The sequence below is a fragment of the Rhea americana genome, unplaced genomic scaffold (genome assembly GCF_003343005.1).
Source record: "Rhea americana isolate MKP2758 unplaced genomic scaffold, rheAme1 scaffold_0, whole genome shotgun sequence".
Taxonomy (NCBI): domain Eukaryota; kingdom Metazoa; phylum Chordata; class Aves; order Rheiformes; family Rheidae; genus Rhea; species Rhea americana.
The window spans coordinates 10,350,695-10,377,123 of NW_028185037.1; the positions used below are offsets into that span (position 1 = coordinate 10,350,695).

The 26,429-nt window shown below is 40.5% G+C and overlaps 1 protein-coding gene across 1 annotated transcript; it reads left to right on the forward strand.

Annotated features, from left to right (window-relative positions):
• Positions 1-1,492: 1,492 nt before the first annotated feature.
• SLC30A8 (solute carrier family 30 member 8) lies at positions 1,493-23,553 on the forward strand. The gene is made up of 8 exons (XM_085322274.1): positions 1,493-1,572; positions 11,474-11,697; positions 14,966-15,112; positions 18,597-18,750; positions 19,321-19,510; positions 19,914-20,019; positions 22,263-22,397; positions 23,408-23,553. Exons 1-8 carry the CDS (start codon positions 1,493-1,495, stop codon positions 23,551-23,553), a joined length of 1,182 nt encoding a protein of 393 aa, XP_085178400.1.
• The last annotated feature ends 2,876 nt before the right edge of the window (positions 23,554-26,429 follow it).

The window sequence follows — 26,429 nt, forward strand, 5'->3', positions numbered from 1 at the left end:
ATGGGCTACCTGTGAGACAAGGCATAACCAAACAAGCTTTTTACAGACAGAGGAACAAGGAGGGAAAACACCGATGGGCCCTGTATCCAGGGTCTGTRAGAACGGTGACACAGCAAAAGAAACTCATTCATGTCCAGAACTATCCAGGAAGCACAGGAACGAGTCAGAACATCAATCTCTTCCAACAAAGGGGTTCGTATGGGCTTGCAGGTGAGTATAAGAACCTGGGAAAAGGTTCTTGAATAAAAGAACATTAGAAGGGTAACAGATAAGCACTGTGGAAAAATCACACATTCCTGCCATTTGCCAGTAGCTGTTCAGAAATATGATTGAGCTACTATCATCTCCTTTGCCCGCAGGCTCTGGGGAAGCATTGGCACATCTGACATGTGGGAGGCAGCACGTGGATCCCTCATAGCATAAAAACACATTTTCACATTTGTATGCCATACAAAATACCCCTCCAAAATGTGAATCTCAGAGTGTTCTGTGAGCTGGAGGAAAGGAGGGGAGATCCCAGCCTGTCACATTAGGCTACAGATGATTAAAAAGGCTGCAAAACTGAAATTCAGCACCTAGAATTCACTCATTGCTTATTTTTAATCTCTGTCTGTGAAGGCAGGGCACGTAGAGGGACCTAAATCTATTTATTCGGTGAATACGGTAAGATAGAATCAGTGAAAATTTTCCTTTTTTCTGCAGACAGTGTGCAAGAGACCAGCCTGAGAGTACGGCGAGGCTGTAGGTGTTCTCCTTCCCTCCGGGCATTGCGTCTGTGGATATCTGTTGATAAAACTAACCAGCTGAATAAAGTAAAAATAACAACCCACAGTCCTTTCTGGGGAAATGAAGATTTCAATAACCTGTGCCGCAAACGGCAATAATAAGCAATCCCTTCTGTTTTGAACCATTTGGAACAAACACGCCAGGGCTAGAAATAATCTGAGTGATAACTCAGATTGAAGAGGTTTGGGTCGAGCTGGGCTGAGAGGCGTACTTTCCTTCCAAGCTGAGGAAGCAAAAAGGCAAACAGTGGCTTGACTGTTTCAGGCCATTTTAATCACCTTCCTTCTGCATTTCAGTAAGCCCACGTGTGCATGTGTGTGTAAGCCGATGTGTGCACAGCTGTGCTTGACCCTGAGTCAGCAAGTATGAGAACACTCACTCGTCATGTGAGAAAAGATCGAATTAGAGCGTTCAAAATGGAGAATAAAATAGAAAAAAAGCATAAGAGGGAGGCCCCAAACCTCAGATCTCGCTCACTCAGCGAGTTACTGTTTGGCAAGTTAGTGACGCCACTAGCAATAGGAAAGCGGCTTTCTCTTGCCGTGGGTTTATTGAGCAGATTATTGAAACYTTTTGCTTTAGAAGCATTTGGCAGAGATTTCTCCATAAGCCGTGAGGACATTTTTGCCGGCATCCATTTCYAAAGGAGGACGAAGCGTTTAAGGGGGGAAAAACAAAAACAAGCAAAACCCCACCAACTTTCCTCATGGCTGCCAAAAAAAGTCTTGAAAGAGCTTGTCTTGTGAGTGAGAGAGACACCAGGAGGTACTCCTTAGCCCTGGACAGGTAACACCGCTCGGCGTTTACTTCACTTCCCTTGCTTTGCCTTTGAGAGCACTATGAGACCACTGATCTGCAGGCGTGCTGTTGAATCCGAGCACTTGGAGTCTCACAGTGTATATGGGGAACATCTTTCACTGCTTTCAGAATGTGTTATTTGATTTCTCCCTTTCCAAACTTTCTTATTAAATGTTTGATGCATTTACTAGACAGTAGCCTGATGTATGTTCATCTGTGATGGATTGAACCAATCTACTGTTGAAGCAAGTGTGTCTCTTGCTAYGTATTTTACAAGCTTAGCAGATTTATTGTAGGATGCAAAACCTCATAGATTATACTGCAATTTTAGCCTGAATCATAATAGTGCTATTGACAACATTTGATTCAAGGCTTTTTCATGCCGGAAAGTCTAAATAATCTATTTGGTGTGAAAGAAATGTGATGGTGTTAAGGACTTGATCCTACAAAACTTTATTCATGTGGATAGTCTCTCAGACCTGAAGTTGATGTACCCTTTGTGTGCCAGAGATCCTGTGAGTAAAGGCTTCCTTGAGCGAGGAGAGATGCTATCAAAGGGTAGGCCACAGTAGACCAAACCATGTGAAAACCTGAAGGCATGTATTCTTAGTGCTATTAAAAATGCCAATTAAATGACTATATTTTGTAGTTTGAGCTTAAAAAGTATTCATTTCTATCAGAAATTAGCTTTACAGTTGGACTTTTTTCGYTCTTCCGCTTGTCTCAGACCAGCAAGTATTGTTTAAAGAAAATAGCTGCTCAAATACAGCTTAGCACCTTTTGACATTTCCATTATCTCATTGGTTTTCTGGTTATTTATTGCTTGGCTCTCTTAAAATGCATGGGACAGAAATTTGACATAAACACTGTCAGTTCCAATGGAAATCTACCACTCCATGCTCTTTTGCTGGGGTCACTGCCACCTTATTTTAGTCATTTGATTGTCTGARTTTTTATTTTAATAGTACTACATGGCTGCACAAATGTGCATGGCACTGTCTAAAAAGGCTTTTGTGGTAATATTTATATTTTAAAAAGATATCATATGATTCTGCAACTCATTTTTGTTACTGAAGAATCTCAGAGCTTTTTAGATAGTCTGCGGTTGTGTGGTACAGCTTCAGCGATTGAGACCCTTTGGTCCCTTGCCACCCTGAACTCAAGGACATCTCCAGACAAGGAGTTTGCACAGTGTGGTGAAGAGTGTCCTGGGACAGAAATTACCAAGGATAAAATATTAGGCTGCCTCACAAAAAGCCCATCTGCTTCYCAGGAACCTTGGGAAGAGGGAATATCTCCAGGCAGAATATGGGCGGGATGCAGCTTCCACAGGTAGCTGATCCCCCCATCTGATATCTGTCTCACCTTCCAGAGGAGTCCATTTTCTAGTTTAGGATTAAACTTAGTTGGGATGGGTACATACAGGCCTGTTGTTGCATATATTTGTAACAACCCCAAAGCTTGAAGGTTATTGCTAGGAGCAGTCCACAACAGATGTCCTTGAGATGRCTGACTTATGCCAGCAGTAACAGAGCTCCCCAGGAAGAGGACTCTTCCTCCAGGCATGTGGTATTTGTACTGCATCTCCTCTTCGTTTTTTGTCAGGTGAAGGTTTATTAAGTGCAAGATCTAATTACTGTATCACAGCAACAACCACAGATCTTGGAGAACCAGGGTCTCCGTTTTGCTGTTAGGCATTAGCAGTTTGCAGGAAACCCTCATCCCACTGCCCCTGTGCAGCCCTGCCCRGGGGCACGAGGTCAGCCTTCCCTGGGGAATGGAGCCAGCCTGCCCCACAAGAAAACAGGGAGCAAGCGCAGGGCTAGGAACGCAATGTTGTGGGCGCTGACTTACATAGACCGGCTGCGTGCACAGCTTCAGGTGTCATACGCTGATCAGTTGCAATAAGTTCATCTTAGTCTTCGGTATAAATTACTACATTTTTCCATTCTCTGTGTATAGCCTTAATGAACAGCTCTAATGCTCTCAACAGAATTTATTTTGCACACAGATTGCCTATTTCTTTGCCATCCCCCGACCTCTTTCTTTTTAATAAATGCCATTCTTATGATACACAGGGAACAAAATTGTTTTTATCTTAATCGTGTAAGTAGGAAATCTGAATACAGGGAGAACATCATTTGCATGCTGAAACTGTCTGTAGTCACAGTTGGGTTTGGATGTATTCAAGTTTCCCATGTCAAACTTAAAATGCTTAAAAGGGGGCTCCCTGAAAATCAGGTCAGTCATAGGGTCATGGGATATTTAAGGTCGGAAGGGACCTCAGGAGGAGCTGCAGAGACCTCTCTGCAGCTGTGATATGGTTACTCAGAATTTTATTCAGTCAAATCTTGAAAACCTCCAAGAATGGAGACTGCACAGCTTCTCCAGGCAACTCACTWTTTTCCCCTCTTTATTTTCGGTCTGAACCTTATTTAATTTAATTCATGACCATTGTCCTCATCCTCTCCGTGCACATCAGTAAAGCTCCATCTTCTCAATAACTTCCCCATAGGTACTGGTAGGTTGTTACTAGATCCCCCTGAAGCTGCCTCTTCTCTAGACTGAACAAGTCCTATTTCCTCAGGCCAAGTCCATCAGCCCCATCTTCCTGGCCTTTTGCTGAACTTGCACCAGTTTATTTATATTTCCTGTACTGGACGCTCTAAAATTGGACACAATAATCTAGATGTGGTCTCAAAAGTGTGATTAGTGGGGAATATCCTCTTCCCTTGACCTACTGGCTACACTTCTGTTAATACAGGCCAGGATGCTGTTGGTCCCCCCTTGTTGCTGGGGCCCACTGCTGGCACATACTCATCTCCCTGTCTGCCAGGACCTGCAGAGCCCTTTCTGCAAAACTATTTCCCGCTCAGTTTCCAGCCTGCACAAAGACAGGATGGTGGGGGTGGTGGAAATAATGGTTATTCTGTCCCAGCTACAGGATTTTGCTTTTGTTCTTGATGAGTTCTAAATATTCCTGCTCATTCCTCCCAGCCCTGCCTTCGAGTGCATCAGTGGCACCCCTCATTTGGTGTCATCTGCATGCTTGAAGTGCACTTCACATCCTGCTCCAGGTCACTCAGAGAGCTATTGAGCAGGACTGGTTGCTGGATTGATAGAGAGGACTTCGCTTGTAACCAGCCTCCAGGAAGTATATGAACCATAGCAGTAACAGGGTCTGAAGCTGAGCAGTCAGAACTTCTTGTCTTATTCAATGTTAACTGTAACATATCAAAATTCATATCTCCTATATTTAAATTACATCTAAATTTAGGTGTCTAAGATAGTTTCCTAGCTAGATGTTCTTTTTACTGTCAGTGTTGGAGGAGGGAGATAAACTCTTCAGAAAATTCATCATTCTTTATGTTGTTGCCTATCTAATGATCTAGCTAATCACCTATCAAAGCCTAGAAAACTTCTTTGACCAAATTCATGACGTTTACATGGGTGTAGATGGGCCAGATGATTACATTTCTTGCTGGCAGTAGATCAGTATTGACCAGAYGTATTTAACATCCCACTGAATAAATCAGTGGATTTGCATAAGATTGTACTAAGTACACTTTGAGTTACATTTTGGCTTGATCCATCATCGATTTCTGGACTTCTGATTGTATATTCTGTATACAGTCAGATTTTGAATACCATCATGGTGGTGAAAGTCAAGGCTTCTTAAACCAAAATTTTTGTTTTTATTTTACTCTAAGTAAAATRCAAAGATTAGGATATAAAGAGGCAGAAGGATTCAAAGCTTTAATCACCCTAAAAGTCTAAAGTTTAGAGTTACAACAGCAAATCTACCCCTTCCTCTACTTCTGGTGTTGAATGTACATTATAGGCATCAAATTTTCTGACCATCTGCTAAGTCACTCTGATATCTATCCTACATTACTGCAGAGACACTATAACTCACAGAAGAACTGAATCTTACCAAATCCAGCACAACTGAGTAATAGTAAGTCTCTGAGATAAAAATCAAGAGATAAAGAAAGGCCATTTTTGAAAGAAAAATGTCTTCATGTAAAAAAAGTTGTCTAAAAGTTGTTAGCACAGGCTATTAATGTGACTTGTAGTTATTTCTGCCTATTAGTGAAGCCTTAAGCTTGTAATTCGTCCCTGTCACTAGATTCATGGTAGTGAGCAGAAAATTTGAAGACAGTCAGAGATGATTTTTTTCAGATGTAGATTAATTTTCTCTAACAAGAGTGCAGGGTATGTTTTCTTCCTTTTCTATCTTCCTGCTGCAAATATGAAAACTCTTATGAGATCAGAACTCATCAGATGAAGGGTTTCCACCACTTTTGCCTTGCAGAAAGTCAATGCCTAGGAACACTTTAGGTAGTTCTTGTGACTGCTGAATGGGTTTAGTTGTCTCCTTCACGYTTACTTGCTAGCTGGCCCCAGGCGTGCCACGTAGCTTCAGAGATGCTGAGACTCAGCACATCACATCCATCCTATCACCCCCTAAGTTCATCGTGTTGATAGATTACTTTTGTCCTTGTGTTAGGTGACATTAGTACCCTGTAGAAAGGACTTTACCCAATATTGGCCATATGCCATCTCTAAAGTACAGTTATGTCCACCTCATCTCAGAAAGAAAATTAGAACAAAGGTGGTAAGAGATAAGAAATTGTTTCTATATGCAGAGAAAGTAAATAACTAGAGCTCTAGCTCAGGAAATTGATGGTTGAGGTGATATAATAGTGATACATAAAATCATGGAGGATGTCACGAAGTCAAACAGGAAATGTTCACTCATGATTTCTAACAGTACAAGAACTAATTAAAATATCAAATAGTCAGCTTAAGATTAACAAAGGATGCATTATTTTTACATAAAACATTTAGCTATGGAATTTACCAATTCCACAAATTTACCAGGTTCATAGAAGAAAGATCCATAAAGGGCTCCTAGACACAAGCTCTGTTTCAGCAAGTTTTTAACCTATGGATTTGTGCAACCTGAGAGAATGCACAAGGGGAAATACCACTCCGTACATATTCCTTTCTTGTACTTTTTTTGTATGTATCCCCTGAAGCTCACACCAGAGTTTGGATGCTTAGCTACGTGGATCTCTTTGGTCTGACTCAATACAACTACTCTTATAGTGTTATACAGAAGGAAATTTATTCACAGTGGATTTATGATTACAATGTATAGATGCCCAGATGCACGAAATGAGACTAAATAAAATAATCATATATAAATATTTACCTTTATTTGTGTGCCCGCAATACTACGAAAGAAAAAGGAGGATTGGACAGTCAGGCTATAAACAGGTGCCTAAATGACTTGGCTATATGTAAGATTAGAACAATATGAGCTGAAATCATCAATATGAGGGAGGTGAATATGGCTGTGATACATTTTCTCTGAAGACATTTTCATTGTCCTTTCAGGCAGCAAAAAGTTACTGTTTTCCTTTGTGAAGGAGGTGCTCTCCTGTGGGAAGTGGAGTGCTTGTGCATTTTACTCTCTTTTACTGGGGCTCACATAATGGTCTAGGAGGAAGAGGATTATTCCCATCAGCTCATAGATCAAGACATTCCACAGATCAAGTGAAAGCAAACAAAAGGAAGTTGTAATCAAAAGCTCCCATTAATGATTTGTGTGGAATCTGCAACATGTATTCACATTTTCTCCTTCCCCTCTTCCAGGTGTGACTCAGTAGGTGCATTTCTGTGACGTTCCACCTGACTGTCTATTTGCAAAGGAAAGAGAATCCGAAATGGAGGAAAGATTATTTTTTAATCTGATACTCCGTTTGCAACCTGCTGGAGCAGAGATCTGAGGCTCAAAGGCTACATCTTGCTCTGACACACACAGGAGGGGTTTATGGTTTGACAGAGCTGATCTCTGCACCTTAAGCTTTTGATTCCACACATTTATAAAACTGTCTCTCAGATTCTTTTAATTAGTGGCAGGCTGCTCTTGCAAGAAAAAAAGTGGTTACACATAGGAGTTAGCATGAGTCTTCCTAACTCAACAGGCCAGACGCTACTCTTTCTTACCCTGTTGAGTTYAAAGAGAGTAGTGAATGCTCACCACCTCTGATGACCAGGCCACTTCTATTGAGGCACCTGTTAAATAGAAAAATGTGACATTTATGGTTTTGTGATGTCTATGTTTGCATCTGCGTCTGTTCAATGAGACCTGTGGAAAYGCGCTTTCCTCCCTCTCAGTGATATTCAGAGGTTTTGTTAGCTGACGGATAGCCTTGAAGATTAAAAAAAGGTAGAGGGAAATCAGAAAGTGACCTATTTYGTTAACAGCAAGAAAAGGATATGGGTAGCTCAGAAATCTGCAGGGGTAAATCTGGCATCCCTGGCCGGGCAGGCTATTGAGCTGATYGTAACTCATGTCTTTAAGATGATTTTAATATTCAGTGCCAACTGATGAAAATTGAGTTAAAGGAAAATTAATTTTACATGCAAAATACAGAAGAGCACTGGAACTTAACTCCAGAGAGGGATCACAAGAAAGAAAAAATTGTATGCCCTAATCTCCAAGGGACAGTGAGAAAACTACAGTATTTAATTCAGCCATCTGGAAGAAATCAATTTGTTGTACCTTCTGAGCCTAATATATCAGCAAAATATTGTACGTGAGTGACACAGTGCACATGAGAAGCCCAATGAATATAAAAATAGCTTAACTGGAGGAATCCTGGAGAGGGGCTGGCTAACAGGGACCCAGACTGCCAGATGGGCGGCTCGTTCCCCAGGCAGCTCAGCAACAATTTATTTGTTGTCATAGGGAAAATTAAGTAAAACACTGGGGATGGGGGGAAGCCTAAGAAAACTCCATATCTCTAGGCATTGAGAATTAAATCTGATCAGTTGCTCTTTCATGCAAACTCCACAGCAGCACGTATAGGGAATCAGTTGTCTCAGTTAAGTAAACAGAGACAACATGCTAAGTTGCTAGGAAAACTAGCTGACTCAGGGGAACATGTTGAGTCCTTGGAACATCTCAAAAATATTTACCAAACCAAATCGACGTGGATTATGTACGGTTGCAGGGCTTGGCTGCTAAGGAAACAGAGAAGATTCTGGTAATGGGGTGGCCAGCTCTTCTCCTTGCACCAGTGCCACCTCGATGCTAATGAAGGAAAAAGGGAGCAGAAAAGGGGACTAGGTATCCACAACTCYGAAGTACCTTTGCCTCCACCCCATCAGTAGGACTGGGGCTGCAGGGCAAAGTCTGCGAGCAGCATGGGACTCTTCTTCTTCCCCTCGTCCTCCGCACACAAGTTTCACTTTGTTCCCACAGGGCAGCGGAAGCTCACGAGGSTACTCAGAAAGGGCAGCTGGAAAGGCTGGTGACTTCCAGGCAATTTTTGTTTATGACATGAACGATGCAGACTGGCAGCCATCAGCATGCCTTCTTTCCAATGAGATTTTTACCTTTTCATAAGCAGCGCAGAAATGACTCAAAAAGTCACTAAAATTTCCGCAGGTCACAGGTCCGCTTAACACAGCTGCAGAAATGGCTCTTCCCAATCCCAAAGAAGAGTCTCAGTACACTGACTGAGGAAAGAGGCTCTTATTACAGGGTGCAACTAAGCCCAGTGCACATCACGCCTCCAGGCTAATTTTAGACTTTGAAACAGCAGTGGCGTTGGTTACATTCCCAGATAGACTTGTGGATTATGACCCTGCACACATAGACCACAAATAGCTATAACATGTGATTGTACAAGCATTACATATGCACATTTGAGCAGACTTCGTCTTTTGCTGCCACAGAGCATTCCCACAAATCTTGGTGCATGGGAGGGTGTGTTTTACCAATGGGGGTTATTACGTTAGGAGCAGCTGCAGCAACAAATGTTGTAGCTAGAGTAACATAATGTTTTTCATTCAAATCTCCTGGGCCAGAGTTTTGGGTTTTTCTCCAGGTGAGCTCCTTGTTCAGGAAGGAAGACCACTTACCAAACCACCTTGGGGCCTCCCGGAATAAATTAGAGGAGTCTCTGGGATACTTCAGTGAAAGCATCAGACATGATGGTCATTCAGCAGTTTAGGCAGCTAAAATCATAGAATCATAGAATCGATAAGGTTGGAAGGGACCTCTGGAGATCCAACCTCCCTGCTCAGCAGGGTCACCTAGAGCATGGTAGAGAGGGTTGCATCCAGGCGAGCCTTGAAGATCTCCAGAGAAGGAGACTCCACAACCTCTCTGGGCAACCTCTCCCAGGGCTCCGTCACTCTCACAGGGAAGAAATTCCCCCTCACGCTCAGGCGGAACTTCCTGTGCTTCAATTTCTGCCCATTGCCTCTTGTCCTGTTACACAGGGCAACTGAGAAGAGTTTGTCCCCGTCCCCTTGACACCCTCCCTTCAGGTACTTGTACACATTGATCAGATCCCCCCTCAGTCTTCTCTTCCCCAGGCTGAAGAGGCCCAGCTCTCGCAGCCGTTCCTCATAGGGCAGGTGCTCCAGCCCCCTGATCATCTTTGTAGCCCTACGCTGGACTCTCTCCAGTAGTTCCATGTCTCTCTTGTACTGGGGAGCCCACAGCTGGACCCAGTACTCGAGATGAGGCCTCACCAGGGCTGAGTAGAGGGGCAGGATCACCTCCCTCCACCTGCTGGCAACACTCTTCCTAATGCACCTCAGCAGACTATTGGTTTTCTTGGCCACAAGGGCACCTTGCTGGCTCATGGTCAACCTGTTATCCACCAGCACTCCCAGGTCCTTCTCTGCAGAGCTGCTCTCCAGAAGGTCAGCCCCCAGCTTGTCCTGGTGCCAAGGGTTATTTTTCCCTAGGTGCAGGACTCGGCACTTGCCCTTGTTGAACCTCGTGAGGTTCCTCTCCGCCCAGCTCTCCAGCTTGTCCAGGTCCCTCTGAATGGCAGCACAGCCCTCAGGTGTATATCAGCCTCTCCTCCTAGCTTGGTGTCATCAGCAAACTTGCTGAGGAGGCACTCTGTCCCCGCATCCAGGTCACTGATGAAGAAGTTGAACAGGATGGGACCCAGTACTGAGCCCTGGGGGACTCCATTAGCCACAGGCCTCCAAAAATGCAATATGCTCAGCCTTGGACTCCTCTTTCCCCATCCCATATTCCTTATGCAGGAGCTCTGAGGACAATATTGAGGTTTTGTGGCAGATCAGATTCATCTGGGAAATCACCCTGTAATGGAGGGCTGCTCAAAGAGTCAGTTCTGCTGAACTTCTGTCCTTTTTATGAAATCAGTGGCACAGAGGCGTCAGTATACGATTGGGAATTGATTTCTTTGATTTTATAAATCAGAGCTCTTTGAATTTTGGGGGCTAGTGTTTTTTGTGGAAAATGGCTCTGCTGGAAAATAGATAGCTTTCACATGCTAGCAGAAATSTGAGTTAAAACAGTTCTGCATATGAAAAGAAAAGAGAAATCTATTTGATCAATTATATTTGAGAATTAAGATTTTTTTCAACACAGTCTTCCTGACAAAGCTGGTGGGAATAAAAACCTAAAGATTCCTATGGAATTAACTCCCTGTTACTCTGAATATAGCGTGTATTTGCCTGAAGTGTGAATCATATACTGTGCAATCAGATTCTTTTCCTTCTTGACTCTGTTTTCATTATGTGCATAAACTAGCCTAAGAAATCCATCCTGCACTTTGTAAATTTGCATATGATGCAGGACAGCCCGAAGAACCGGGAAATACAGCCAGAGCAATCATTTCATGTGCAGCTCAGAGTCCTCGGGGCCTCCAGCTGCAGAGTTCTGCCTGCTTGAGCGAAACTCTTCAATGAAATGTTCTGCTGTTTTCAACACTGGTTTATCCTACAAAAGCATTAATTGTATAGTTTCAGGGGCTGCAARGCTAGACACCCAAATAACCATGTATTTTTTTTCTCTTTTAACTTTCTGTTTCCTTCAATCCCATAGGATGAACTGGCATCAGAAGAATTTAAATGAAGTGAGGCAGCAGCAGGAAACAGAAGATACTGAAGCTAATCCGGCATATCACTGTCACAGCTACTCACAGGCCTGTGAGAACAGGAAAAGGGAACAGCATCAAGCCAAGCAGAAGCTCTATGCAGCATCAGTAATTTGCATTTTCTTCATGATTGCTGAGATTACAGGGGAGTATTTATKGTTGATTAGACCCAGTGTTTCGTGGCCAGGGATAGTTCATTTTGTTCTCAAGCGTGGCTGCAGTCATGCTCTTTTGCACCTGTATCTACCCTACAATATCCAGGGTATTTGAGGGGCTTTCTCTTAGAACATTATATTTTGTTTTGTTCCATTGATCTGATCTCAGCTTGGCTTCTGTGATATTTATACTTACCCAATAGTTCTTGGTACTTTAATTTCCCCCTCCCTATCCTGAGGTAATGTAAGGAATGAAGAATCCATGAGGTTTTGTCACATGTGCCCCAGGAATGTAACAAAAATCRGCCAGGAAGAGCTCTGAAACCTGTATCTAATGCCCCTGGAGCCCCATGAAAATGAAATAGAGAGGCTTTGACTTATCCACAGGYGAGAAGTGCAGGCACCGAAAGAGCAGCTGAATTTCTGTCTTCCCTCYCGGCTACCAAGCTGAGCAGGAATCCCTCTCTCCAGCTCTTCCCTCTCACATGCTTCATCYGCATAAAGCCCTGTTGTTTGTAGGTCGCATGCGTGTGTCTTGCCCRTGAAAACTGGTACATGTTTCTGATCTCCAAGCAGTGATTTCTGCTGCCAGAAGTAATGCATTATTAACAAAACTGTCTAATCACTAGGCTTAAGTTTGGTGAATATGGCAATGCTAAAGGATAATTGGAAGGACAGATGATATGTTAACTAAATGTTTCATTTTGCTTAATGAATCAAACAGCTTTTTTGCAGTGACAGCTTAAGTAACAGGCTTGAAGATCATTTTGATTCAGACCATTAAACTTTGACAAACCAGTTATTAACTGCAGTTACAGACAGCAGTCTATAGAGATTTTTTGTAATTATGAACCATACATTTAATTTTTTTAATCATTAGGCTAGACAGCATGTGCTTGATGATTGACCACTGAGTGACTGACAATTTCTACTGCTTTGTGATATACAAAGCTATAAACAGTCGTTGTGAGCAATRATAAGTCATAAAGGCCACTTGTTGGGAGTGCTGATACAAAGCAATAATGCGTATAACTATGATTCAGGCTTTACTCTGGAAAGCAAAGAACATGTTCTCCTTCCTTCCTGCTCTTAAGGGCAAACAGCCTCTGCAGGCAACATTATGCTAAACAGAAGAAACAAGGCTGCATGATACTCAGAGAGGYTGAGAAGTTGTGTTTCTTTGAATCCCTTAGTCTTTGATGTGATTACTGCTCAAACCATCTGTGCTGGCCCTCATTGCTCTCCCGAAAGGGACACTGTTGGCTGAATCTGATACACCAATGTSTCTGAAAGACATTTATGTGCTGGTCTTCTAATGCAAATCCATGACAAGCCCCATAAATTGGAGATATCGGTCAAACTGATGACACTCTATATACATCCCGGATATAAAAGCACTAGAATRAGAGACACATCCAGCATGTGTCATCACGTCGAAAAGAATGCAAAGGCTCGACCGGGCTGCTAGGATAAGCGTACTGAGATCTCAAATACTCACCCAAGGCATCAGTAATGCCAGCAATATTTGAAATAATCATTTGCTAACATCTTTCAAAGACAGCAGGCTAGAAGCAAGCTTTTGTAATGTTGTCTCAAAGAACATGGAAATATGATATCTAAAATGCAATAGGGTTTTGCAGATAACTTGTGCTCTACGTATTTTTTTTGCTGAAATGCAGCTGGTGCCTTGGTTAGCATCTGTGCAACGTCAGACAGTCTCTCTGCTATGTAAAATAGGTTCCTACTTAGGAAACAGCTACCCTGCATACAGTGTCTAGTCACTGTGTAGTGACCTTCCCGTAAATGCCGTGGGTCCTGCTTATGTTTTGACCAATCTTCACGCTGTTAAATTTTTCATTTTACCACAAGGAATAAGATGCTGCAAWATTCTGCAGTCCTGACTGCTCTTTCTCAAGCAGTAGAAAACAGAACGTATAGGGATATAACAGRAAAAAAAAAAGTGCCTTGTACGTGCAATATACATTCCACTGTGGTTGCAAATCATGCAATATTAGGAATTCTAATCTAAAAAATGTGTATGGGGGGAAATAAACTAAGACATTTCATCCTGTTGGCATGAAGACTTCCCATCTATAAGAAACAAGAGACAACTCCATATGTCCCCCTGGCAGTGCTATTTTGCTAAAGGGTTTAAATGAGGCATTTTGTTTTTTACGATGTTTTTCATGATTCATTGATTCTCATACAGGTTATGGTCAAGAGAAAAAGGTGAGCAGAAATTAATTAGATGCTTGAAGAAGTACAGAAATATATTGAAATATATGGAATGTTTTAGCTCTATCATTTCACACAATCTCATGCTTTTACATTGTGATGGAAAGATTCCCCGGCTGTAACAAATTGGCAGGACAGCTTCCTGCCTGTGATCCTTGTCTCTCCTTGCAGCTGGTGGCAGCTGTGGTAGTTTAGAGCAACTTTTAATTTATTTCCGTTAGCCTTCAGGTCTGAGACACAGTTAGAAGATTTTGACAAATAAATGATATTTGGATTACTGGTTAAAAGAAATGTTATTTCAGATAGCCTAAAATATTTTTTTTTGTTTGAGGAGTCTCATGAAATCAAACCCTCCAGAAGTTAAATGACATTCAGCCACATCTTTGCAGCTCTAACAGCAAAATTAAATCATACATTACAGATGCAAARTGATAGATACAGTCCTGTAAACAGAACATTTTTCTCTACTCCCTCACCAAAATGGCTGCTTGTATATCAGAGCTCTTCTGTTGAAACCTTTCCTTTTGGCCCTATTTTAATGCTGTCTGTGCCAAATTAGCAGTCTGGAATCCAGTCATCCAAAAATCAAGAAGAACGCGCATATTTTCATGTCACAGATAGTGAACCCCAGAAGCTAAGGTGGTGAGTTTTCATGCATACACACTAAACTAATATCAGCAATCTGTGGAGGGATAGTGCGAGGATACTGGAAGTGTGACCCCTAACACCAGTTTGTATCAGAAAATCTAATATTAAAACTTTCCTTCCTGCTCTATTAGTAATGTAACAACAGCATTCTTATCAACCTTAGGACATTCTCCCAGGTATGTATTTCGGACCAAGATATGTGTCATGTTACTTTTTGTTAATTCATACATTTGACTACATGAATAAGGTGCAAAATGAAACATGCTGTGAAGTTTTGAGTCATGTAGATGATCACTGAAAATTACATGCTCGCTTTGATTTACAGCAAATCAGGTCTTGAGTTTGATCTAGTCAAGTCAAACCTCTGAAAGAAGTCATTATAAGCACATTTGTTTTATACAGGGGGACAGATTGCTGGAAGCCTGGCTGTGATCACCGATGCAGCACACATCCTGGTTGACTTGATAAGCTTCCTAATCAGCCTCTTCTCACTCTGGCTAGCATCTAAACCTCCTACAAAGCATTTAACTTTTGGATGGCACAGAGCAGGTAGCAAATATTTTATAGTACGAACATGTGAAATGGGAAAGGCAATCCATTATAGCCAGGCACTAGAAAATAWGCTGATGTCCAACACCGGTCTCCAGAAATGGAAAGAGAGCTCACTAATGTTCAAAGCTCCCAGGACACATCACAGACATAGTAAGCCAATGGGCTTCAAAGAAGAAAATAGCACTGGCCTCGTTTATCCACAAATATGATTTTCAGTTCATTATTTAATGCAGTTTTGGACAAGCACTAGCTTTGGCTGTGATGATAGCAACTTTCCTTAGTGACCTGAGAGTGCACAGGACTGAGTCCTCAATCTACTATGAAACAAAAACTTCTATAAAAGGAATAATAATCATAAAAATGAGGTTCTACTCCATTTATTGAATGATAAAGCAAACCACTGAATTATTTACACAAGCCAAGCCAACCATGCTAGATTCCTTGAAGAGTGACAAGACCTTTTAACATTTGCCATTTGCTAAATTCTCTCCTTCCATATGTCTTTATTGCTGCTATTTTTAATCAGAAGGTGGTTGGTTGGTTTTGAACATTCTCCCTCTTCAACTAATATATCAGTGTATTTACAGATGACCACCTAATACCAGGAGCCTGACAATCTAATACAAGTGCCTTTTACATAATGCAAAGCACTAGTAAAATATTGACATGAATAAAAAWTTACTGAAGGTATGATTCTCTTTGAGATTTAGACAGCTAAATGTAGATGTCTACACATAGATGTTCACATGTAAGCTAAATGTCTGAGTTTCTGATACTTTTAGTAGAGAACTAGGCTCAATTCCATTACCTAAATCTATAGGTTTAGTGTTACCTGGAAATCTCTAGGTATCTGACACTTCTGCATGGGAAGAGCAGGTGTCTCGAGTGGCACCAGACACTCATGGTTAGGAGACTAGGATGTGTTCCTAGGCAGTCAATGAAGGGTGGAGGGTGATTCAACTTACACAAGTTGGGTACTCAGAGCTCAATACAGCTATCTAAACATAGTAATCTGGTATCAGTTGAAAAGTCTCTATTCTTCAGCTCTATTCCAAAAGAATAAGGAYCTCTACAGGTCTGTTCTCATAGCTAACAGTGCCATGTGGATGTCTTGAGCACTGGTCRTCTCAAATGGCACTAGTCACCTAGCCTTCACTGAGTCATGTCCCAAGCAGCTCATCAGCTGGATCCTTTTCTAAGCCCCATTGACCCTATTAATTACAACTTCATTGCCCGCAAGGGGAATGTAGACATCTATCTCACACCTACATTTTAGTTTAGGTGTCTCAGTCTTGAGACRAATCCTTTACAGGATGTCTTAGGGCTCAATTTAGTTACATCAAAAAATCAAATGTCAGTGGTTATTTAATTTCATTCCATTATAGTTATCCTGTTTCTTGCTTATTTCTCCAGCTATATCTCCAGTTTAAAATGTAAGTAGATGCCCTAAGAGAGTAGCTGAGAGCAGTTAGATGGGTGGCAGAATCACTGAGTTGACTACCAAAGTCCTGTAGCTGCAACCCTCCATGACGGTGAAATACACATTTTCCACACTTTTCTCAGACTGATGTGTAGTATTTGTCATGCAAAGATTTGACATGACGGGGCTCAGATTTAGCTGAAACTGTCTGAATGCCTCCTATCTTCCAAGCCAGAACTAAAGCAGACTGTGCAGAAGTCAAGACAGTAATTCAACATAATCCTTTGGCTTTATAGCTACTTTCAGTAACATGGTTAGAAGCATGGTATTGAATCAGACTGATAGTATAAGCCAGACCTACTTCCAGGAAGGACAGTTCTCTTCAGCTTTAGTTTTTTATCTCTATTGTGATTGGAAGTTCCCCAAGTAATCTTATCCCAGAGAATGCTGTGCTCTAATAGAGCTAGTACTTCTGAAGAAATTTAGCGGAGAACATTTTAAGTACAGTGCTTACTACTGTTGAACTGATCTGTCAGTTTAGCTAAAGTTTTACTAAGATGCTACAGTGAAAAATGTGTATTTTCACCTAGGTGGGTTAAAAATGACCTCTACCTCGTCCAGTGATGAAGTACACACACACACACACACACACACACACACACACACACACACACACACACACATAGGTGTTCACAAAAACTGTTGGTTCTTTTGATGCTAATAATAGCACATCCTTTAACACCTTCAGTGGGGCAAAGATCGCAGGCTTTCTTCCTGCAACCTGCAGGAAGTATAAACACTAGGTATGCTTTATGTTAGTTTCTCTCTGTGTATTTTTAAGCAAAAATTGATTTCCTTGTCAGTGAAGTTCTGTTCAACTCATTACTTTGTCAGTTATAATAAAACGTTTATTTTGACAAACATCAGGACCCTGGATGGCTGCAAAATATATGACCTTAAAAAAAACATATTCAAAATAATGAGTTTCAACTGCTTTCATGAATTGACAGTGGAGATTTGTGCAAGCGCTTTGGTCTTCCCAGCTATCTACTTTCTTTTACTCTACTGTGAACTTTCATTTTCATTTATATGGTCTCAGTCATGCTCATAAAATGCCACATTTATCCATTCAAGTCACATGGCAATTACTAGTCCTACATACTATTAAAAACATTCTRTAAGTTCATATGAACATCCCCAGACTTCAGCTACAGCAGTGCAATAAAAGGTGACCTTGGGGAYAGTGGATTTATTTGAGCTCAACTCACAGCCAGTAGAGACAAGATTGAATTTTGCTGCCCCAGGAACAAAAAAAGCCCCTTCTTTTGTTCTTTTGTTCTCATCTCTGCTAGTGGCAAAAAAAAAAAAAAAAAAAAAAAAAAAAAAATGATTTTCTGGCATTGGTAGGATGAGTCCCAGGAGAGAGGAGGGGGAGGTTTCACTGGTAGGACCTCATCTGAGGTTGTCAGCAACGTTCTGAAGTGTGAAGTGAGGAGTGGTGTATAGAAGTAAGGAAAGTTATGGAGGGAGATTGTGTCTTCCAGCACGTCTGAGAAAGTAGCATCTCTCTTCTTCCTTCTAACTCCTGTCCTGTGACAAAGATAATCTCATTAAAGGAGGAGGGCTAGATCCTGGGGGACTTCACGCCACATTGGCAGAGCAAGTATGTAAGATGTAAAGAAATYGCTCTTGCATCCTAGCCTTCTCCAGGTTTCTCCTTCCCACTCCTCCTCCTTTTGCTCCTCCCAAAACTCCCCAAATCATCTTTTCATCTCTCCCCTTTCTCCAAATGCCCCAGAAACTCAAAGCTGTAAAGGGGACAAGAGCAGGCGAAGGTGGAATGGGGTTACCCTAAAATATGCAGTCAATAGATTTACCTATGACTAGAAAGGTTTTTTACCCATTCTTTGTGAACATCAAGGCTGCCAACACACAACAATCATTCTCCTAGCTCACAAAACTCATAAACCTAAAAACATTTGCATCAATCCCTTAAAATTCCTTTCATTTCTATTATGACCCTTGTTAAAATCAGATTTTTTTTTTTTTTTGAATGCCTAGAAATTCTGGGAGCTTTGATGTCTGTGATAATCATTTGGATGGTGACTGGTGCGTTGACATATTTGGCTACCATGAGGCTGCTACACCCAGATTACAATATTGATGCTACAGTGATGCTCATTACTTCTGCTTGTGCAGTGCTGGCCAACACTCTGTAAGTAGCCTTGCTTCCTGAGGAGCTGAAATTTCTGCACTCACGGCCTTTCAGTCTGTCAGTCTCTGTAAACTCTCCAAATAACTTTTCAACCAGGAACCTGCTGGTGTATTTCAATAGCAACGATGGAGAGAAATTGGCATTAAATATTCAGCCTTTATACATTTTATAAGAATGTTGTATAGGGTAGGGAAGAGAGAGTCTACTTCCCATTGAGGTTTGCAACTACTGTCCTCCTTTCTGTTAGTTGTCACTCTGGAAAGGGTGATTATGAAGGCACAAACCCTAGGAAAAGATTAATCTCCATCTAACTTTTATTAGACATCAGAAAATCCAAGAAGTCCATAAAAATGAGGCCTAATTAGTTCCTCTGCTCACAGAGTTTCTTGTTTGCATGCAAAACATGGAAACACCTAGGAATTCTCTGTTTAGTCCGTCTACATTTTTGCCTATTGTGCCTGATTTTAATATTCTGCGTTCAGAAGTGAGAAAGATGATGATGTATGTGACACAACTGCTTTTGGCAGTGCAATGACCTCCCTGATATTTGCAGCATTACATCTCTTGCAGGCTAAGTCTGATTCTGCACCAGACTGGACACGGGCACAGTCACGGGGCACCAGCCGACRAACATCCATCAGCTCCTCCAGAAAAGCCAGCTCTGAGTAATGCCAGTCTGAGGGCCGCCTTTGTGCATGCTATCGGAGATCTATTCCAGAGTATTGGTGTGCTAATTAGCGCACTTATCATCTTCTTTAAGGTTAGTTTTATCAGTTCTCTTGCCTTCCTTGCAATTAAGGATAAGTTATTTTCATAGCACTGTGACATTAGATACTATGTAGGTATTTTCTTTGTCTTAATGATATACATTGTAATTTAGTCAAAGACAATTATGCTCATTCCTGAGAATTTAAATGAYTGCTCAGAGTTTAATACTTGCTTCTTGGTGTTTAAACTACAAGTAGGATACTTTTGTGTCTCTCCCCTTCCTCACCCAAAGTGCCTTCATTCTGTATGCTAAGTTTCCCTAACTGGCAGAGGTCAGTCATTGTTGATTCTGTACTAGATGAATGAAATATATTTTTTTTTGAGATTAATTATTTATAAATTATAGTAACCAACAGTAATGAAATTAACAAAGTGATTTGTTCATATTTTTTTAGCCAGAGTATAAAATAGCTGATCCAATCTGCACATTTGTGTTTTCCATCTTTGTTTTGGCAACAACCATCACCATTTTAAGGGAYATTTTGATTGTGTTAATGGAAGGTAGGACCTGATTCCAGAATCAATGCACTTATATTTTGTTTTCTGTCTCTCTGTCTTTCTGACTCTCTTCMTCTCTCTCCGTAACACTTACATTCACTGCAAAAGTATGATAGTGTACTTTTATATCGGTTTCCAATATTCTCATAATTCTGATCATACTTTAATCCTAGTCACACTTTTAATTGAAACTATTTTCTATCATTCACTGGAAACCTTATATGTATATTCCTGTTTTCATAAAATGTGTGTGCAGGTGTTTTGCTAATGAAACCCCAATGTATTCCTAAAACTAAGTTGCTTTCATTTGTCATATATGTAACACTGCTTCTTATCACCCCTTTGGCATATGAGACATCTACTTGCTTTGCTCATTATGTAATTCCTTTACCCATGTGAAATACAAGCCTTGGCAAAAAAGACCAAAGGAAAAAAAAAAGATTATGATYTGAGCTGTATCTGTGAAATAGGCTGAGTGCAAGAGACAGGCATTTAAAAGACTCTTAGTTATGTTGGTCCAGAAAAGCATCCAGTCACATTCAGGTGCAATTCTAAGCCCATTAGCATTAAGGCAGCAAGTATGACTGGATTTAGTAATATTTAATGCTGTCAGCTATGGGCTTCAACATCTGATTTGCAAGGCAGAATGATYTGAGCAGTTACAGATGCATGTTTTTGCCTTTCTTAGGCTGAATAGTAMAGTGCAACTTTTGCTTCAGCTATGAAGACATAGGCCTTAAAGGGAAAAGTAGTTGTAATGATGTAGATTTTGAATCAATATAAGCTACTCGGAATGATTATTTGCATGGCTATTTACTTCTCTCTTTCACTTTGCATATATTTCTCTTTCCAGGAAGAAAATTTCCAATATTATTTTATAGTAAAGCTTTATTCTAGGACTGTTTTGTTTTCACTTATTGTGAAATAGGAATGAAATTGTGTGGAAATGTACCTAGACATGTAGCAACTATATACATAGACCTGGAATGTAGCAACTGGCTGTACCTTGTCTTCTGAAAAATTAGAGGGTCTCTTGGTGCCTCAAAAGACCAAACTACGAAGAAAGCCTTGCAGTCTCTGAGATGTAGGGATCTCTTTCCTGGAGCAGTGATTCCCAGTTTCTCTAGCCAGCAATCACATGCAAAAATTGCAAGGGTCTATTCCCCTCTGCCAAAAGTCTCTTTACACTGTCTTTCTAGGAAGGTATCTGAAACTAATCTCCTAGTTCCTACATAGCATATTTCTGCCCCTAATTTTAAAAAGAGAAGTTGGTTATTGGAGCAGTGCAGAAGYTCATGTCTGTGGCTGACTGTGCCATACCTGCACCAACTGTCCAGGGATTTCTCTAAAGACCATGTGCATATCATTCTTGTAATAAATTGATAGGGCAAAGCACGGAAAGCTGAAGTTATTAACACAAATAGTTCAAATAAATAGCGGCTATCATATGAAAGGACCAAATAACTAATATTGAGTTTGTTGCACTTAGTAACTGGTGATATTAAAAATATTCTCTGGTTAACCGATGCAGGTGAAGCAGGATGGGCATAGCTGTTCAAGTGGACATGGAGGTTCACTTCTGAACTCTCACGACACTCTAGGGAAGATCTACAGTTAAATTCCTTGGTCAGATTTAGATCTAGGTTCAACTCTAAATTTCATATTGCAGCTAATCCTAGCACGAGTGTCCTCACTCTGAACAAAGGTCATCACCACCATCATCTTTTGTAAGAAGRCTCACCTAGGAAAACAATCACTGTTTTACTAACTAACTAAGCCTGGGATCTAAATTCACCTCATCTAAGACTTTTGGGTCCAGYCATTTTAGTCTTCATTTTTGCCTTTCCCTCTCTTTTAAACAGGTACTTCTCTATCATGTAAATCTACTGAGGGCAGAGTCCCTCATGGGTGCTCAGGTGATATCATAGTATCTGCATTCATAAAAGATGTTGATGCAAAATAAATGATCTGGCTAAATAATTTACTTCCATATGCAAACTAGACCCTCAGGATAGCTCTCTAAAATATACTTGAATATCATTCTTCCATGAGGCACTGTAAAATCAGGGATAAAATTAAATTTCACAGTGAACTCTGAAACAGAACTGGTGTCCATAGAGYAGAATATTTTAATAAGAAAAGAGTACATCCAATTGAATAAAGGTTAATGATGCTTTTCCTCCAATCATCATCATTCTTGTCTCTTCAAAATATGTTCTTTTTTTTCCATGATCTCTCCTTTTAAGGAACAACAAAAGGACTTGCTTATGATTCAGTGAAAGCAAGAATTTTAGCAGTTGAGAAAGTGGAGTCTGTTCACAACCTTCATCTTTGGTCTCTGACAATGAATCAAACTATTCTATCTGCTCATGTTGCTGCAGGTCAGTAAATTTCTGTAAGCAGAGAGTAAGTATTCAGCTGCTGCCTGGTAAAGGTCAGTCTCTTCTGATCGAGTTACAGCTGACTGTATATGTGTTGGTTGTTAAAACAAATGTCATTATTTTGTTTKAAAAATAATAAAAAAAGGTTTTTAGATCCTCCTCCCATATATCTTGCCAGGACAACAGAGACCTGCTACATAACTGAAGATCCGTAGAGGCTGTGGAACAAGAGAATAAACTGCAGGATATTTTAAGTAAATTGACACAGACTGGATTTTTCTCATACAARCAATATCAAATATATTTTAGAGTGGATTTATCAACTGTGAAAACAGTTGATCACTATAATAATAACTGACATGACAAATCTGTATTCCTGATGTCTCATTGGCTGTAAAACAATCTTTAAAACATACCTCACTGGAGAAGTGACTCCAGGAGAACACTTCATCTTAAAAAATATATTTTTTAATTTTGTCCTTATCCCTACCTGATCACTATCTAGAGTAATTTTCTTGTTTATCTTTTTACTTTTTGAAACTCACATATGTCATGGTTTATATTAGGAAAAAAACTCCACCTATGTTTGGCCAAGAAGGTGTTCACGGACAAAGTCCTCCACGCAGTCTCAGCTTCCCAAACAGAGTTGGCCTATTGGTCACCCAAATCATTTGGCACTGTTGCTATTCCTTGACTGTAGGAACTAATCTCTGTTAAGTATTTCTACTTTCCTCTAGAAAATATTTTATGCCAAACAGAATTTCTTTGATGATTAAATTTAGCCCAACTCTTGCCAAAATTGAATATTCTCACCACATTGGAATGAATAAACCTTTGCCGACACACAAGTTCCTGAAAGGAGGATAAAAGGGACAAGCAAACTTCTCCAAACAAAATTCTATTTAGAAGSTGCCAGGCTGTTTGCAAATGATATCTCTCAACATTCACTTACCCTTTTCTGAAGTATTGTGTGTTATGTAACTTGATTATTTTCTGCTTGCTATCTATAGCAGACGCAGCGGACAGACAGAAGATTTTGAAAGATATTATCCAAGCCTTGCTTGAAAACTACAGCTTCCACTCCATCACCATTCAGATTGAATCAAGAGAGGATCAGAAACTAGACTGTGTCTTCTGTCAAGAGCCCAGGGATTAAATGAAGCAATATTCCATATAAAATATTGCTCATCCCTCTTTCAGGTCAGTGGAGGCTACATGTGCTAGTTGCATATAATTGATTAAMAACAAAGAATAATTAACTGAACTAAAAAACCCTGCCACTGAGAGCAGTCTGTGCACCTTTGTTTGTTGACTATCTGCCATAGGAAAACAAGTATTAGGTCCATTCATCAGCTAGATTACTTGTCTATCAGTGGTTGCCTTCAAATGCAAGAGAAGGCGTCTAAATTATTCTTGAATAGCTATGGCAGATTGGCACTAAAGCAATAGTTAAGACTGCCTGTTTCTAATTGCAGGTAACAAAAAGCTAATCAACCTTCAAATTACCAGCAGACTAATTACCACAAAATAAGGGGCTGAAATGTAAGTTTGGTATTAGCAAAACTCAACTACATTACTCAGGATAAAGGAGAATAATTAAGCTAGCAGGAGAAATAAAGACAGTAAGAAGAGACCTGGGAAAGAAAGAGATGGTGGCATGCACCTTCCCTGCCTTCTGACGGATACTCTTCCTCTTGTATAATAAGGGAAGTATCAGATACGCACCATACTCAGTAACACAGATCAAAAGAGGATTCACTCCATTCACATTTGCAAATATACATATTTTTTATTTCTCAGATGGCCCTCTTTATTTTACAGCTAGCCCTCCCCAAACTATTTTCTGCAAGACATGGGCAGTATTCTCCACCACCGAGACAATCCATACCTCATATTGCACTGCTTTAAGACAAGTTGTGATGGGACATTTGTAATGGGCTTTTGGAGCTCCTTGTCAAAAGGTATCACTGGGTCATGACAAAGATGGGGTGCTCCAAAAGAACAGAAAGAATAACTAGGGCAGGGAATGAGTAGGGGCCATCATGAACATCTAGTCTGATGTCCTTTGTTGTACGGCCTTTGGAGTGTTACCTAGTAGTGCTGCACCACCTGATGTTATATCAAACAGTTAAAAACCCTTTCAACATATCACCCAGTCATTAGCTGAACAGGGAGGGGGGTATGCCTCTCTGTTGGACAGCAAATTTCCAGATTTTCTAACAACAGGATGTTTTAAATCTTCCTCTACATATCTGGCAATAGYTACTAACAGAACTGGGTATTAAACCAGGGAAAGAGAAAGTCAGGACTTGCTGCAATGCCTCTATTTTTCCAACCTACTGAATTAAGCACTCAGTCCTTAGCAAAACATGAGATCTATTTGAAAGTGCATACTCAAGTGCATAAAACAACTCCAGTTCTGCCCTCGGTCATAACCGGGCAGCTTCACCTTCCATGCAGAACTAGACTTAATGTTTTCCCACTCCACAGCTCTCATTCCCTCAGCTGCAGGGCTCATTTTATTAACAGCTTTGTTAGAAGAGAATAAACTATGTGATACAGAGTGGTATTGAGTTTCCAGGCTGACAGTTAGAAAGAGCATTGTGTTATTAAGGTATAATGAGGCCTTGCTTTTTAGGGAATTCAGGTTTTATTTGCCATAGGTTCACATTAATTTTCTACTTGATGACCCTAAAGAGATTAGAATTTATTATTAGGGGCTTTTGGATGTGGATAATACATAAGCATGTGATGATAGATTGATGTGTTAAGCTGCCATTTGTTACCTGGTAGGCAGAACAAGAAATTATTCGGCTTTGTGGAGGCATCCCAGAAGATCTTAGTCAGATAAATCTCCCACAGAAATCAGATAAGATTTTCAAACACAACACCAGCTAAGAATTTCATGAGTATCTCATTATTTACTGGCTTGTAAGTGCTGAGAACATAGGAGTAATATTCAATACAGTGATAAAGACAGTTCTTGCTCTTAACAGCTGAAACTCCAGAAGATAAAAGACAGATAAATCAAAGCACAGTTAAGAAAACCTAACCGAAGAAATTAACGTGTATTTTGGCCAGTTTCTTTGCTGGTATAATTTAGCATAGTTGCCTCCTACCAAAGGCAACACAGCTGTGCTCATAAAACAAGCTGAATATTCTTTTCAGTAGTTGGAGAAGGCAATTTAATTGTGTGGCTTAAATGGAAAAAGTGTCTTTGAATGAGAAGAGGACACAGACAGGGACATAATCAGATATTGCAGGGGCAGTCTTAYGGTCAAGGACAGCGTAAAAGATAATTAGTAGAAGAAAGAAGCATCCACATAGGACACAAGTGAATTTGGTTTTGAGATTTAGGGTGAGGTGGAGATAAAGACTAGTTTAGAGCAAGTGTTCATCTTAGGAAAAGATTTCCACATAGAAGTGACATGATCCACCAGTGAGGCTGCACTGGGTAGCAGTACCATAGAACGGCTGGATGGAAGCAACGTGGAGGGCCTGGAAAAACCAACTTTCAGCAGCTGGGAGAAGGACTGGTAGGCTGCGATCCAAATGAGCTGAAAGGATAGGCAAGACTTTCATTGTGTTTTAGGAAAAGAAGCAGTGAAATATAAAGACACGAAGAAAGAAGAGGTTAAAACAAAATGCTGCTCCTTAATAAAAGGAAGTAGGGAAAARGTTGCAGGAAAGAAGATTTAAGAAGGAAATGAAGTCCTTGCTGCCAACCATAGTAACCCTGATGATGCAGCAGAGATGCAGAATGGTAGCCTGGGTATGTAAGTAGTAAAAGTCAGGGTAGGTATAGCAAAGAAGAGGAGTTTAGGTTCTTTGGCAGCAATAGACCTTGTATTTCAGGCAGAAGAAATCTTCAGTCTTCAACAAAAGCTAGACACAGTACAAATGTCTCTACTTACTGTTGTTGAATTTACTCTAGTACACTACAGTACTAGCATGAAAACTTAATTTTACTTAAGTATAGAAGACTGCAGACTGATTTACASCAAGACCTGTAGTTACGAGTATTGCTATGAG